At 45.5% G+C, this 16,588-nt stretch overlaps 1 protein-coding gene across 2 annotated transcripts in view; it reads right to left on the bottom strand.

The window, feature by feature from the left end:
- Positions 1-16,322, bottom strand: part of LOC147451097 (E3 ubiquitin ligase BIG BROTHER-related-like) — a 62,286-nt gene extending 45,964 nt beyond the window's left edge. For both annotated transcript variants that reach the window (XM_086520058.1, XM_086520057.1), the window contains exons 1-2: positions 16,166-16,322; positions 15,743-15,941 (exon numbers count right to left, since the gene is read on the bottom strand). In XM_086520058.1, the coding sequence (XP_086376184.1) occupies positions 15,743-15,919 (177 nt within the window). In that variant the 5' untranslated portion in view covers positions 15,920-15,941; positions 16,166-16,322. The remainder of the gene's footprint in view (positions 1-15,742; positions 15,942-16,165) is intronic.
- Between the last annotated feature and the right edge of the window lie 266 nt (positions 16,323-16,588).

Genomic DNA, 16,588 nt, shown 5'->3' with positions numbered 1-16,588 from the left:
CTAGTGCAGAATCCAAGGTTTATGGAGTTCTTGCAAACGCCACCAATGCAACAACAAAAGAGGCAACCTACACCGCATACAGAGCTTGCTGAGGCTCAAGCCCAAGTACTTCATGCGACTCAGCAGGACAGGGAACACTCGCATGTTGCGGAGTCAGGGCCTCCAAAACAGGTTCCTCCCGTGCTTGAACAGGTGGCTAGAACGCCTATTCCACATGTTATGCCAGTTCAGCCTGCCACCTTGCAGAGCCCGCACCCAATTTTTCCACCACCCACGGTACATCCTGAATATTTCGGGGGTGGATCTGTGTTCCAAAGTACGGCTGGTTATGTGCCTAGAAGTCAGCCATACATACCAAGAACAGTGTTTGGGGGTATACAAGGCATGATGCCAAACCCCATGTATGGTAGTATCGGCATGTAGCAAGGTTTTCAGTGCAACCAGGGCCAGTTTAGAGGGGTCCACAAGGTCAATTTGGCATGGCTGGTTTTTTTGGACAGCAACCAGATACTACACCTCTGACGCAAAATGTTAATGGCCAAGATGTGCCGATCATGCCTACTACAGTGCCCATGTTGCAAACTATTCCTTATGACAATTTGGGGGCACTGGAAAAGTTGAAAGCTTACAAAGAAGGTGGTGCAGCTGTAAAGTTTAGCACTTTCAGTGGCTATGAGGATAAAGCAAAGGCTCTCACTTTCCTCCAACAGTTTGATACAGCTTATGCAGGAGGGAATTTTACAGAGGCCTCTAAAGTAAGAAAAGCTGCTACTTTCTTAAAGGACAATGCGCTTACACGGTGGACGACACTGCTAATGCAAGGACAGGCACCCGCCACTTGGATTACTTCAAGCAAATGTTTGCATCTGCTTGGCTGTCAAATGAATTTAAAGCGGACGTCATGACAGATTGGCACCAGCTTACTTCGGCCACATGCAAGAGCTTGCTCGAGTACAATAGGAGGTTTTGTAAAGCGTTACTCTCAGTGACCTCCTACAGATTTGTGCCATTGACAGAGCAGATAGAGAAGTACTGTTGTGGGCTGCCTAAAGGGCTTCGCGATTTCTGTACCAAGAACAGAGTGGCTACCCTCACTCAACTTATGGAAGTTGCTAACACTGGTCTTGCCTTGTTGAAAGGAGAAGACAGTGGGTTTTCGAGCAACGAGAAAGGAGGGCAGCAAAAGAAAAATTCAGCAAAGCAGCCCTTTATAAAAGCGGCTCCTGAAGCATCCCAGGGGCCAGCGAAGTTCAATAAAGGCAAGAGTTCAGCCGAAACTTCTAGAGCACAGGCAAAGAAGCAGAAACGGAAGCCTTTTATGCGTAAGACGCCCGAGGAAAAGAAGGTCTTGATGGCTGAAAACAAGTGCTTTATATGCGAGCAGACTGGTCATTTTGCAGCCGACTGTCCACAAAAGAAAAGGCCAGCTGACTCAGATGACAAAGACGACAGGAAAGGAAGAAGCCTATGCCCTCGGCAGGTTTACTGCCAGACATGTTGGGTGATAGGCACTCATCTTCTTTGATCCAGGTACCGAAGCGAACTTTATCACGCTAGAATTATCTATGAAGCTTGGCATCAGAGCTGAAGAGATGGGGTACACCGTAGAGGAAGGATTGGCATGTCCAGGCCACTCAGAGTGCGTCACTCCCATCATTAGAAAGTTGCGTCTGCATATTTAGTCGTATGTGGACACAGAAGAGTTCTACATCATGCCGCTGGAAGGATGTGATGCCTTGTTGGGGATCCCGTGGATGTTCCGAGTGCATGGACTCTTGGATGCCTACAACAAAAAGATCATTGTACAACAGGGGCAAAACTCACATCTTGGATGTAAAGCTAAAAGGAGAGTCAGTCCCTATAGTATCTGCTTTTGCTATCACTTCTGTAATAAAGAATCATCTTTCTGCGTACTTGGTTTTTGCACGTGATGTTTCAGATAGTAGTCAATCAAATTTATCTGTGTTGGATAAAGACAGGTAAGCATTTTTGCAAAAGTTTAATGGTTGTTTTTCTGATTCATTACCGTCTCAACTACCGCCGGAGAGGACCGAGGATCATGCGATTGATTTGGTGCCAGGTTGTAGCCCACCAAATAGGCCACCGTATAGGGTTAGTGAGGCGCAGCGGAAAGAGATTATGAGCCAAGTGGAGGAGCTCTTAGAGAAAGGGCTGATTCAGCCTAGCTCGTCACCCTATTGCTCTCCAATGCTCTTAGTACAAAAAAAGGATGGCTCGTGGCGCATGTGTATTGACTACCGTGCGTTGAATAAGAATACCATCAAGAATAGGTTTCCTATTCCAAGGATTGATGATATTCTTGACCGCCTAGAGGGTGCGGCGATTTTCAGCAGGATTGACCTTAAAAGTGGGTACCAGCAGATTCGAATTAGGCCTGAGGATGTGCATAAGACTGTGTTTAGAACGACATTTGGTCTCTACGAGTTCTTAGTGATGCCATTGGGTCTTAAAAATGCTCCTGCTACGTTCAATAAGATGATGGATAGGATCTTCCGTCCATATCAGAACTTTGTTGGCACATTCTTTGAGGACATGATAGTCTACTCGAAGAATGAAGAGGAGCATAGACATCACTTAGCCATTGTGTTCGCAGAGTTGCTCAGGAACAGATTGCTCATCAATGGCAAGAATATGTCACAAGTCTGTGGAAACTAACTTTACTTGTTGATTTCTTTTTGTCGGAAATTTTATTTGACTTGTTCTAAAGCACCCCTCTGGAAATGCCAATGCCCCAGTTGCATGGTGTGAGGCGGACAGTGAGAGTCTAGGCCGGACGGCCAGTGAGCACTAAAGTTGGACAAATGGATTAAGATTAGCCACGGTGGGGCTACGAGTGTAAATCACCTGGTAGCTGGCCGACATTGCATTTTTTTATGTGGTTCCAGTGGTGATTGATGGTCACACGACCCGTGTGAGTGCCATGGAAGCATCTCCTAAAATTTAGAGAACTGCTATTCTGGACCTGAAAATGTGTTCGCGTCATTAGCTCTGGAATGACAAGGGGAACATTTTATTGCTCTACTGCCAAGTCAACTGATGCACCAATTGAGATATTTTTAGCCAAGTTTGCCAAAGTCGGAAATTGGGCGAGGTGTCACTCTGTGAGCATTTCTGCCACTCTGGGATGAAAGGGGGCGCAAATTTCAGCATCCAAGTGGATTGCAACAGGTACAAGAGCTATGGAATGCTTGCTTACCCTCTTATGTACAGTGCGGTGCAAGGAGTGATGCCCTGCACGCTACGCACTGCTCTCTCTCCCCCCGACGAGGAGTTATGTTATGCCCCTCAAGTGGGCTTCTCATTTGACCAATGTACAGCTGTGTGGATTTATGCTTCTGTGCCGAGGCAAGAGCCTCTCTAAACAAGAACGGGTGTAGCTAACTTCTACACCAAAGCAAGCACCGGTGAGGGTGATAACCTCACCACACAAGTGCATTTTCAGCACTATGTACATGCTGAATTTGGACTGTTTTGCAGCCGTCATGATGCCGGGAGCATTGGGAACAGTGCCCCACTGTTAGACGACAGTTCGGGGGCTGTTTAGGACTGAAAACAGAGAGAAAACCAGTAATTACAGCGTGCTGTAATTACTGTTTTTGCGCAGGAAACAGGGGGTTTATGCTATTGGAGACGAGTCAGAGCTTGGGAAACTGTCCAGGGCAAGCTTTGGGGCCGTTATGCTGCCAAAAGTTTTGCCTGCACAGGTACCATCTTGCTGGATACACGTAAAGGGCTCAAGGAATCTGGTTTTTGTAGTCTATTCCTCATTCCCGAAAGATAATAAAGAAATACCAAAAGGGGCGCCAACTTTTGGGGCCTACAGGTGTCATTGTCTGCTTGGGAGCATTCTAGCTTCCTGGCCGTGCTTTTGTTTTGAAGTGTAATTCCAGTCTCAGTTACAGGCTCCTTTTAAGTCATTGCTTTGTGTCCTAAAGTCAAGTGTTAAAGAATCGGGTGAAAGCTAACGTCCACCACCCTAAGGGCCAGTTTCAATTAGCAACACCTCCAAAGAGTACTTGAGTGCCAGAGCCTCTGCTAAGCATCAAAATCTGGGGTTATGACCCTTGTCATGACTGAAGTTTGGGACACTAGTCAGCATTGAGTGTCCATCCGGTGCACACAGTGTGAACCAACCAATGTGGCCAGTCACCTACAAAAAGAGAGGAAGGCCTCATTTTTAGATGACTTCAGTGCCAGAGTGCATGTGGTCAACCAATGAGGCTAGACAACTCAAGGGTGGTACTGGTGGTGGTATGGTCAAATGGTTCGTCTAATGAGTTGGTGTAGGTCATACCATACGTTTCCATATGGCAAACGCATACGAGTATGGAAGTATGATTCGACCCAACTTGAAACATATGTAACCCTAATTTTATTTGGAAACATACAAACATACAAACACAAACATTATATACCATAAGCAATCATAGCACCATAGAACAATAGAACTTTTTACATCTTGCTTTAGTCTCAAAACTACTACGAATTTCAATCATCATTTATGTCTACATCAACCTCAATAGCTTGAATTTTTCTTGCCATTATCATTTTTCATACAAGTATGAAAACAATTTTCCATACGAGTATGGTTCAGCAAACCATACCAGCATGGCTACAACTATGGTCCAGGTAGTTAAGAGATTCTCCCTTGAAGTATTCGCTTCAACAGGATACCCAAAATCCATTGAATATGAAGCTAGTGTTTCAAAAGCCTAAATTGGCACTCTCCCAATCAAGGGTCTAACATGGGGCTACTCCCCACTATTTGTCAATGGTCTCTTCCTCTTGTGGCAAACGAATGTCAAAAACACGTTGTCTAACTATATTTGTTACGTCCCCATCATCAGGATGGACGCCTGAGCTATGTCCGGCCAATTGTGAGCATGGTCGCCTCTTAAGTGAGTCCTATGAATAAGACAAAGGTCTTATTTGTGAGACACCTTGTGTCATCACCCACTTGGACCCTAGGCCCTTGGCGGCTCTATCCGCACACCCGTATGGGTGTGGGCTTGGTGGTATGGGACACTGACCCTTGTGGTGAAGGCTAGCCTGTTGGCTACAAGCTCGGTGGTGAGCCCGCATTGGCTCTATGGGTGCGAGGTAAGCCTGTTGTCCCCTCTCTACGCCAGAGTTAACCCAGAACGCGGAACGGGCGACAGGATCCCCTTGGAACAGGGGAATGGTCGAGGGATCCGGAACGAAAACAGTGCAGAACGAGAGGCATAAATATTAAAAACACTTAAATAATGCAATTTTTAGCTCTGTGTGATTGAATAGAAGTAGTATCAGAGTCCTTTGACTCTAATACTCACAAAAAACTTGAGTTGAAGACCATTCAACCTTACTATGGCAAATGTGTGTCGTGTAGACTTGAGAGGGAAAGGGAGAGAGCTTGAAAGTAGAGAGAGAGAGAGAGAGAGAGAGAGAGAGAGGGGGGGGGGGGGGGGGGGAGGAAGAGAGCTTTTAGACTTGTACAATCAGACTTGAAAGAGTCTAGAGCTTGAGAGACGAGACTCCAGAGGGTAGAGCTTGAGCCTTTGGCACTTGAGAGCTTGTGTGCATTTTGAAGGTAAAGGGGTGGGAGGAGGGGCATTTAATAAGGGGGAGGCTCACAAGAAAAAACACCCAAATTTGAAAATCTGCGCATTCCAAGCCATTCCGGGCCGTTCCGAGCCAGTATCACATGCCCGGATGGACCTCCAAGAGGGGATGTGGGTGTACCGAAGGTACCAAAAGATTTTGAAACGATCTGTTTTGGTCAATGCTCGAAATTATCTTCGCGAAGATTCGTGTTGTCTCCTACAAACAATTCTCCCCTCCACATTACTGTTCATTTTGTGTTCCCACGTCACTCGCTCAAAGGAATGGTTGGACAGGATGAGCGAGTCGTCCCTTTGCAAGAAGTCCCGAGTTTATAGCATACCACTTGTTAAGGGGGGAAGTGTTACATCCATAGACATTAAGATGGCCGCCTAAGCTATGTATCAAAGGTGGCAGCGACAGATGCAATGAAGACAAGAACTCGCTCACAATCTGGTGGACACCTCAACTCCGATCTAGAACGCCTGCAATGCCACATATATGAACAAGGCACCTGTGAGGTAGAGAGAGACGGGGACATCTGAGAGAGAGAGAGAGAGAGAGAGAGAGAGAGAGAGAGAGAGAGAGAGAGAGAGAGAGAGAGAGAGAAGTCCCGAGTTTACAGCATACAACTTGTTAAGGGGGGAAGTGTTACATCCATAGACATTAAGATGGGCACCTAAGCTATGTATCAAAGGTGGCAGTGTCAAATGCAATGAAGACAAGAACTCGCTCACAATCTGGAGGACACCTCGACTCCGATCTAGAACACCTGCAATGCCACATACATGAAAAAAGACACCTGTGAGGTAGAGAGATCACTGAGGTAGATAGAGACAGGACATCTGAGAGAGAGAGAGAGAGAGAGGTCCCGAGTTTACAGCATACAACTTGTTAAGGGGGGAAGTGTTACATCCATAGACATTAAGATGGGCGTCTAAGCTATGTATCAAACGTGGCAGCGGAAGATGCAATGAAGACAAGAACTCGCTCACAATCTGGTGGACACCTCGATTCCAATCTAGAACACCTGCAATGCAACATACATGAACAAGGTACCTGTGAGGTAGAGAGATCACCGAGGTAGAGAGAGACGGGACATCTGAGAGAGAGAGAGAGAGAGAGAGAGAGAGAAAGAGAGAGAGAGAGATCAAGGAAAGGCTCTCCATGCTGATAACAAGTTGCTCATAATAGTGACCAAGGGTGGTCCGGCATACATCTAACATGCCCCCCCCCCCCCCCATGATAACATAACAAGCTGCTCATACAAGCGACCAAGGGTGGTCCGGCATAGATCTGAGATGCCCCAATGGATAGACCCGGGGTACACACACAACTGCAATTGCTACTGACACTACCAACTGCAACTGCACACAAGACCACGGACACGGTCTCCACATGGGCTGCCCTAGCCTCCTAAGAAAGCACTCCACATGGGCTGCCCAAGCCATTCCAGGCCGTTCCGAGCCAGTATCACATGCCCAGATGGACCTCCAAGAGGGGATGTGGGTGTACCGAAGGTACCAAAAGATTTTGAAACGATCTGTTTTGGTCAATGCTCGAAATTATCTTTGCGAAGATTCATGTTGTCTCCTACAAACAATTCTCCCCTCCACATTACTGTTCATTTTGTGTTCCCACGTCACTCGCTCAAAGGAGTGGTTGGACAGGATGAGCGAGTCGTCCCTTTGCAAGAAGTCCCGAGTTTATAGCATACCACTTGTTAAGGGGGGAAGTGTTACATCCATAGACATTAAGATGGCCGCCTAAGCTATGTATCAAAGGTGGCAGCGACAAATGCAATGAAGACAAGAACTCGCTCACAATCTAGTGGACACCTCGACTCCGATCTAGAACACCTGCAATGCCACATATATGAACAAGGCACCTGTGAGGTAGAGAGATCACTGAGGTAGAGAGAGACGGGACATCTGAGAGAGAGAGAGAGAGAGAGAGAGAGAGAGAGAGAGAGAGAGAGAGAGAAGTCCCGAGTTTACAGCATACAACTTGTTAAGGGGGGAAGTGTTACATCCATAGACATTAAGATGGGCACCTAAGCTATGTATCAAAGGTGGCAATGTCAAATGCACTAAAGACAAGAACTCGCTCACAATCTGGAGGACACCTCGACTCCGATCTAGAACACCTGCAATGCCACATACATGAAAAAAGACACCTGTGAGGTAGAGAGATCACTGAGGTAGATAGAGACGGGACATTTGAGAGAGAGAGAGAGAGAGAGAGAGAGAGAGAGGTCTCGAGTTTACAGCATACAACTTGTTAAGGGGGAAAGTGTTACTTCCATAGACATTAAGATGGGCGCCTAAGCTATGTATCAAAGGTGGCAGCGGAAGATGCAATGAAGACAAGAACTCGCTCACAATCTGGTGGACACCTCAACTCCGATCTAGAACACTTGCAATGCAACATACATGAACAAGGTACCTGTGAGGTAGAGAGATCACCGAGGTAGAGAGAGACGGGACATCTGAGAGAGAGAGAGAGAGAGAGAGAGAGAGAGAGAGAGAGAGAGAGAGAGAGGAAAGGCTCTCCATGCTGATAACAAGTTGCTCATAATAGTGACCAAGGGTGGTCCGGCATACATCTGACATGCCCCCCCCCCATGATAACATAACAAGCTGCTCATACAAGCGACCAAGGGTGGTCCGGCATAGATCTGAGATGCCCCAATGGATAGACCCGGGGTACACACACAACTGCAATTGCTACTGACACTGCCAACTGCAATTGTACACAAGACCACGGACACGGTCTCCACATGGGCTGCCCTAGCCTCCTGAGAAAGCAAGGCTTTGGCAGGATCTCTCCTGGCAAGAAGACTGATTTGAAAGGAGAAGATGTAACCAGCTTGGACACTCCAAGCGAGAAATCAATAGCAACACACGAACAAAAACTTCAAAATCACTAAACTTTAATAGAAAGAGAGCGAGAGAGTCGACACGACCCAGCGGAGTTCTATGCCTAGAGGTATTGGCCCCTAAGACTGGTGCCCGTTTCGGTATTTTTTTTAATATTAATCTTTGAGCAAAGTACAACTCCCGCGGGTGCTCGCTCTCAGACTCTGCGTCCAGATGCTCTGAGAAGTGAGTCCCCCTTGGGTCACTTATAAAATTACAAGGGGTGCTAAAAGCAGAGCCCCAAAAGCTTGTAAACTCAAAAGCAGTCGGTCAAAAATCTACCGTAAAAATCAACAGCGCAAAAAGCGGAATTTCCGTGCGCTATGCCACGTCAACCTGTCAGCGCGATTTGCGGCGTCCATACAGTCAGCTTGACATCACTTCCTTCCGGTCACAGGTGGTCATGCCATGTCATCGTTTTGTGACATACCCCCCTCTTGAAAGAATTGTAATCGCCCTCGATTACGCCTGCAAAACAGACAGAGGCCATAGACCAATTCAATAGACACTGACTCTTAAGTACCGACGCACTAGACACGACACCTCTAGCACTAGTACAAAGACGACAATCACATCACTGCACATGACATCACAGGAGATAAAATAACAAATCAATTACAGAAAAATTCATTCCAAATCTCACACCATGACTGCCACCAACGCATTTAGTAACTGCATCTAGATCCATCCCGGACCTCATTGATGCCGGATTATTATGAGACCAAAATGCTGCAATCATTTCGTCTTTCAGTTCCTGCACTCATCAAATGAGAGAAAACAAATCAATCATATTCAATTTTGGGAATTTCGTTTCATAAAGTCAAATAGCAAAATACTGTCAACCCAGCAATATCCCTGAAACCCAAAGGGGACATCAGTGACCTTATTCAATCGAGGTAATCTGTTGACAAAGGAGCGGAGTGACTCCCCTCTTGTGCAATCCCTCTACACCAGATTCAACCTTGTTGATCTGTGGGATCATCTATAGGAGTAGACGATGCTAAACCGAATGCTTCAAGGTAAAGTTCCAAAATCTCAGGAGTATCTACTAGGTCCTCCTCCTCCATCCACATGTGGGGATAGTTCTTGACTTTAATCAAGAACTGTCGAATCACTTTACCTTTCATCTTTCTTTCCTTGTGTGCCAAAATATGTTCAAGAACGAGTATCTCCTTGCTCTCTTCCACTTCGGGTTGCTCATCAGGCTCCCCATCAACTGGCACCTCACCTTTAAAAGGTTTCAAGAGACTCACATGGAATGCATTGTGAATCTTTCAAGTATCCGGCAGCTTGAGTCGAAAGGAGACATCATTTATCTTTTCTTTAATCTGGAAAGGGCCATAATACCTCATGCTAAGAAAAAACCGCTCCTTTCCCTTTCATTTCCTTAGGCGTGCCTTCTCAAAACGTAACAACACCCAATCGTCTTCCTTTAGTTTCAAGTCTCGTCGATGTCAATCTGCTGGCTTCTTATGTCGTTCGTGAGACTTCTCTAAAGCTTCACGGACCTTGGCAAAAGCAGTGTCCAAGTCCCTCGTGTTCTGGTCAGCTTCAAAAAATATTGTTCTAAGTTTCTTTTTCCTATCTTTCCTTGCGCCTTGGGACCTGTGGGTAGCGTCTTTCGCTTCCCCTGTCCATTGGCACGTCAGTGTCAACCATTGAAACCCTAAGACACACTATCACCTGATTTCTCGTTCTCTGAAATGGTTTGATGAACTTGCATCCGGTTCCCTTAGTTCGTCGAACCCTCTGATTCTTCAAAGTCAGGTGATGAGCTGTCATATGGTTCCCTTGATTCATTCTCTTCACTGGCAGACTCTTGCCTTTTTGAGGTGGATAGTATCCTGTCCGTTGCATAAGTCAATGAGTCGGCATGCATTCCAAATCGTTGCTTAGTCATGTTCCATAAGTCTCTGAAAGGAGTCAGACTTCTGGTTAAAGCATAGTCTTGAATCTCTTTAGCAAATTACAGCAGAACCGCTCAATCTGGTCTTTCAAAGTAACCTTCCGAAATGAAGACACTGGCAAACAAGTATCCCAAAACCTCTAGCAGTAGTCATCCTATGAAGCTTTGTTAGTCATTTTCAAGTGATGCCAAGTCGTGATGACATCTCTTGCATATCCATCTAATATCGAAGTTGACGTGGAAAAAAGAATTTTGATCACGTCGTAGGTGCTTCCTTGGCGTAACAACAGAGTAGACCACCATGTCGATACAGTTTATTTCAAGTAAGATGCCGCCTTTCACACCTTGGATTGTTCCGAGGACCGTCCTCCAAAGAAGGCGACGTCAAACTGTTGTACAAATTCAATGGGTATCCTGGTAGTGTAAAAACATCTCAAACGTGATGGTGTGACTCCCGTCCTTGAACTCCTTGGTTTTCTTGTTGATTTGGTCACTGTCAAAAGAGGACGAGCTCCCCTCCTCTAAACTGCTAGATGGCCTTCTATGCCTTCTAGACTTTTTCAAAAATCTGCTTCAAACAAATCTCGTCTTTGGTGCTTAGAAATTTAGGAACCTTTTTAACACCTTCGAATACTTCAAATGGCGCCTTCCGCGTGTGTTGTTGTAGGCAAACTTAACCAAGAGCAAATACTTTTCCCATTCAGTCTTCTGTTCTGAAATATAAGACTTCAACCAATCCAAAACCATTTGATTGGCTATCTCACAATGCCCATCAATCTACGCGGGTGGAACGAGGACGAGCACTGCAACCACATGCCAATGTTCTCCTTGATTGCCCTCCAAAACAACCTAGTAAACCGGGGATCTCTATCCAAAGCAAAGGACTCGGGCATGCCATGTATTCGGAAAATCTATGAGACAAATGGTTTTGCCAAACGATCGGGCTTAACTATCTTCTTTACCGCAGAGCGATGAGCCTGCTTACTGAATCTATTGATGACTATCCAAATGCCATCATGCCGACTTTGAGTCTTGGGGAGATCAAAGATGAATCCATCGCAATGCTTTCCTAGGGGCGGGTGAAAATGGGTAAAGCCTTATGCTTGTCAAATCTTGACCTTTTGGCATACAACTGTGAACAAAGTCATCCACATCTTTTCTTAAGCCTCGGACAATAGAAGTAATGCTCCACACCTTTCAAGGTGGTATCTATGCCGCAGTGGCCTCTAAGAGGTGGACAATGGCACTGTGTCAAAATCTTTTCCCTCAAATGTTGTGTAACACACAACATTGTGTAACACACAACATCTTTTTCCGCATCAAATAGCCATCCCACACGGAATAGCCTAAAGTTGTCTCCCCATTTTGTATGTTGGTAAAAATATAAGCCAAGTCAGGTTCCGTGGTGTACTGATCAACCATATCCTCGAAGCTTCTATGATGAATTGCGGAAATAGCCAAAACCAAGGGCTTCAGAGGCAATGCATCCGCCACTAAATTCTTATGTCCCTGAACATGGACAATCTGGAAGTGAAATTGTGACAGGATGTTAGCCCATCGCATCTGCTTTTTCGAAAGCTGCTTTTGTGACAAGGAGGAGTAGCGTAAACTCTTATGATCCGTAAAGACTGTAAAATCAGCTTCGAGTAAATAGTGTCATCACTAAGTAAGAGCATGTATCAATGGCCCTCTTGCTTCAAGACTACTTCCAACTGCAACCATAAGCATCAAAGTAAACTTCAAATGTCTTTTGCAAGTCTGGTAAGGCCAACACGAATCCGGTAGTCAACTTTTCTTTGAGAGTCTCAAAGGCTGCAATCTCTGTCGGTCCCAAGTAAAAGGAACTCCTTTCTGAGTCAGCATATGCAAAGGAGAAACTATCTCTGCAAATTTTTGAATGAACCACCGATAATTATGAACACAAGCCCAAAAAAGCTCTAACCTCATGAACATTCTTCAAATCAGGCCAATAGTCTCAATTTTGGCCGCATCTATCTTTAACCCTTCTGCTGACACGATGTGTCCCAAGAAATGTATCTTAGGCAAGAAAAACTCGCTCTTTTTCACATTTATAAGAATTTATGCTTCGTAGTGCTTGGAAAACCTGCAAAAGGTGGTGTCTGTGATCTGCTTCATTCTTGGGGAAAACAATAATGTTGTCAAAGAAAGTACCCACAAAAGATCGATACTCTCTAAAAATCTAAAAAGTCGTCCTGAAAGTTGTCTTGTAGACGTCTCCAGGGGCAATACAGATCTGATGATAATCACTCTTCAGATCAATTTGGCAAGTATAACCCTGAAGTTTGTCGAGTATATCATCGATCTTCGTAATGTGGAAATCTATTATGGTTCATTGTTTCTTTATTTTGGCCTCCACTAACTCTGTAAGGTGGCCAGTTCCGTGGTGTACTATCAAGAATCAATCATGTGATCTTCACGACGTGAAGGAGGCAACTCGCTTGGTACGCCTTCAGAGAAACAATCGGCCTCTATTATTGAAAATCTTGTCGTTCCTTTTCGAGGTCAAACATATTCGACCTTCAATCATCATTCAATCCTTCAAGAAAATCAAGTAAAGAAAACTTGATTTCATTACAATCTCTTTGCCCTTCTCATTTGTCAAAGTCGCTTTCTTAGCCCGATACTCAACCTTGGTGTTGTTCTTGTGGTACCAAGGGACTCCTCGGAGGACATCACACCCTTCCAAAGGCATGATATAAAAGTCCTCGTGCCTAAACATCCCTAACATTGCAAAACAAAGTTTGCCAACGATCGGTATAATGGCAACAACCTGTCCGAGTGCCGCTAGAACTGCCTCCGCCTGTTGCCTCAGCCTGTCGGGTGTAATTACTAATTCCAAGTCGAGCCGCCAATTCAAGTGAAAAGAAGTTGGCCTTGGCTCCTCCATCAAAGAAAAATAAGGGCTTCTTGATCTTTTACTTTGCCACATGTGCAGCAAAGTTTTGTGCTTTCGTTCATTTGATTCGGGTCGCGGTCCCCACGCATTGTGGTACCGGTTTTGCTTTCATCTTTCCTTTTTTTCCGCACTCGGCTATTGCTCTATAACTCTCAAATTTATCTTCCGGTGGTCCTTTGGTTCATCTTCTTTTCAAAAGTTCTTGCCCATCTCTTTCTACGAGTACAGGTTCCGCTTTTCTGCACTCGTCTGTCCTTTCGGCTTTCCTCCCGACCTGAGAGAAGAAGCAACGGCTCCATGCCATCTCGAGTAAATCTTATCGATGGGGTTTCACAAGTCTGGTGTTTCACAAGTCTCAGGTCTATGGAGTACTTGATCAATCTTTTCACAGATGTATCAACCTACAGTTGATGTTTGTACTCCGCTCTGGTAAAATTTTCCACCAAGAATCTGTCCAATCTTCATTCTTTTCTTCAGTTTCCGCGCCGGATTTCAACTTTTCTTTTGCCTGCCCCCCTAAAGGTGTTATCTTTGCCAGATTCTCCGAGAGAACCCATGTGTAATCTAAGATTCTTTATGGCTTTATGCCCTGTAAGACAGAGCGATGAAGACGGGAACGCGCCCGATGCGCGATGTATGAAGGGTGGGAGTGGCTAATAAGTCCGGGGTCAGGACACAGATTCTTTCACAAAAACCTGCATGTTGCAAAAAGGATCGAACTCTTCGTAGATGAAGAATCTTTTTGTGCTCTGATACCACTATTACCGGCTTGGACACTCCAAGCGAGAAATCAATAGCAACACACAAACAGAAACTTCAAAATCACTGAACTTTGATCAAAAGCGAGCGAGAGAGTCTACACAGCCCAGCAAAGTTACGTGCCCAGAGGTATTGGCCCCAACGACTGGCGCCCCTTTCGGTATTTTTTTATACTAACCTTTGAGCAAAGTACAACTCTTGCGGGCGCTCGCTCTCAGACTCTGCGTCCAGATGCTCTAAGAAGTGAGCCCCCTTGGATCACTTATAAACATTACAAGGGGTGCTAAAAGCAAAGCCCCAAAAGCCTATAAACTCAAAAGCAGTTGGTCAAAAATTTGCCATAAAAACCAGCAGCGCAAAAAGCGGAATTTCCGTACAATTCTGTCACGTCAGCCTGTCAACGTGAAAAGTGAAATTTTCATACGCTGTGCCAAGTCAGCCTATCAGCGCGATTTGCGGTGTTCATACAGTCAGCTTGCCATCAATTCTGTCCGGTCACAGGTGGTCATGCCACGTCATCATTTTGTTACAGAAGAAACCGGATCAGAGCTGCCCTATGGTGTGGCTGCCTCCTGGAGAACATGGATCTCCTCCTCCCCTATGCCTACGCCAAAAATGGAGGTGCTCTACATCTACATGATAATGGCGCCTCCATGCATTTTCCCTGAGAAGGGAAAAAGCAAGGGTGATCACATGCTGCCTTCAAATGCCAATGGTGCTGCCTTGCTGCAGGTGAAGCAAAACGCTGGGCTGCAAAAACGTTGGGAGAAGGGTGCTGAAAAACACCAGCAGACTGCCGTCCTCAGCCTAGGGCTGCCCCCAAGGGGCACCGTGCAACCTCACGCATGTGCACTCACTGACTACCCCCTTACCCCTGCCCTTCATATATAGCCCTAGAGGTGCTGGTCTACCAGCTGTCCACCAGAAATGGGTAAAATAGCAAACACGGGCACCAGATGCCCCGTAGGGCTCGGAGGGGAAAAATGGCAAGGCTGGGAAAAATACTCCCAGCTAGCAGGAGCTTATTGACCATGTAAAACAAGCCAAAACCGTGAGCTAAACATGGCCTGACATGAGAAAACTGCCTCACACTCGCCGTGCACAGTCACAAAACAGCCCTCGCTCCCTAACACCTATCCTTGGGAGACACTAAGACCGACTAGACGAATCCAAAGAGATGCCATAACTCTTAACACAATGTCTAGTCGAGGGTGAACATGGCCACCTCTTACATGAGCCCGATAATAAGATAGAGGTCTCATTTGTCAAACATCTTCTGTGATCACCACACTTGGAATCTAGGCCCTTGACAGCTCTATCTGTACACCCATATCCATGTGGGCTTAGTGGTATGGGATGCCAACCTTTGTGGTAAAGGCTAGCTTGTTGGCTGCAGGCTCCAAGCTCGAGGATGAACCGTATTGGTTCTCTAAAATCTTCAGCACAAGTTAGTATATAGAAAAGATTCGTAATGTACTCATATAGCTATTGATAAATTCTAGTCTACATATCTATTTCAAAACTTGCATAACAGCTATCCAAACAGTGCATCACCAAAAAGCAAAAAGGTACCGGAACTAGGGTGCGATCGATGGGAAAATATATCAATTCTAAGCCGAAGAGAAGTATTCAGAAGTCTACCTGCTGTTGTAGTGCACGAGCGAGCGCGAGGTCAGCATCAACTTGACTCAGGCTAGTGAAAGGTTGCCTGCTTGAGGTCCTTTGGGAGGAAGAACCATCTTCTAAAACGGCTTCAATAACCTCATTCACTAAAATTTCTTTGGAAAGCTCATCTCCATCAACTGAAGACCTCTCCATGGCTTCCAAAGACTTGCTTTCCCTGTGTAAACATTGAAATGGGAGCAATTTACCAATCCGCAAGGAGCATTTGTTTCTCATGAACAAGCCAAAACGTGTGACAGGAATAAACTAAAGTGGGTATGTATCATTACGCGCACCCAAAGGCAACCATCGCCACCTCTACAGACAGCTGACCCTAATTTTAGCGATCTTGAATCCAAAATGAGCTCAAAATGACAGAAAAGAAGTTGAGTAAAGAAGCACCTGCTGTGCAAGACTGTCGCAATGGATGCGCAAGAAGAAAAGGCCGGTGAGGGCCAACTTGCCAAGGTGCAGCTTGGAAGAGCAGAGAATATAAAATGTATGCTCTGATTCCCCTGCCAAGTACTACTAGTACTCGACCAGACAAGCCTCTATGTGATACACATTATTTTGAACCTTATTCGATCATGTACGTTGAAAGTTGAAACCTTGACTCCTTAACGGCCACTTCAATTTTTGGCAGTTTACAACTCGAATTGCTGCCAACTCAAACACCCACCCTCCTATCCTCAGCTATAAGGGGTGGAAATGGCCCAAAAGTCACATCTACAAAGGAGATCCGTTGATTTTGTCGGTGCCAAAAAAAATAAACTCGGGTACAAAAGTAAACTCGGGGGTACTTTTGGTGGGGACCACGGTTTAAAT

Source organism: Adiantum capillus-veneris, chromosome 9 (genome assembly GCF_014529385.1).
Source record: "Adiantum capillus-veneris isolate H3 chromosome 9, ASM1452938v2, whole genome shotgun sequence".
Lineage (NCBI taxonomy): Eukaryota > Viridiplantae > Streptophyta > Polypodiopsida > Polypodiales > Pteridaceae > Adiantum > Adiantum capillus-veneris.
The sequence above is the reverse complement of the archived record's forward strand: the minus strand, read 5'-3'. Positions and strand labels throughout refer to the sequence as shown.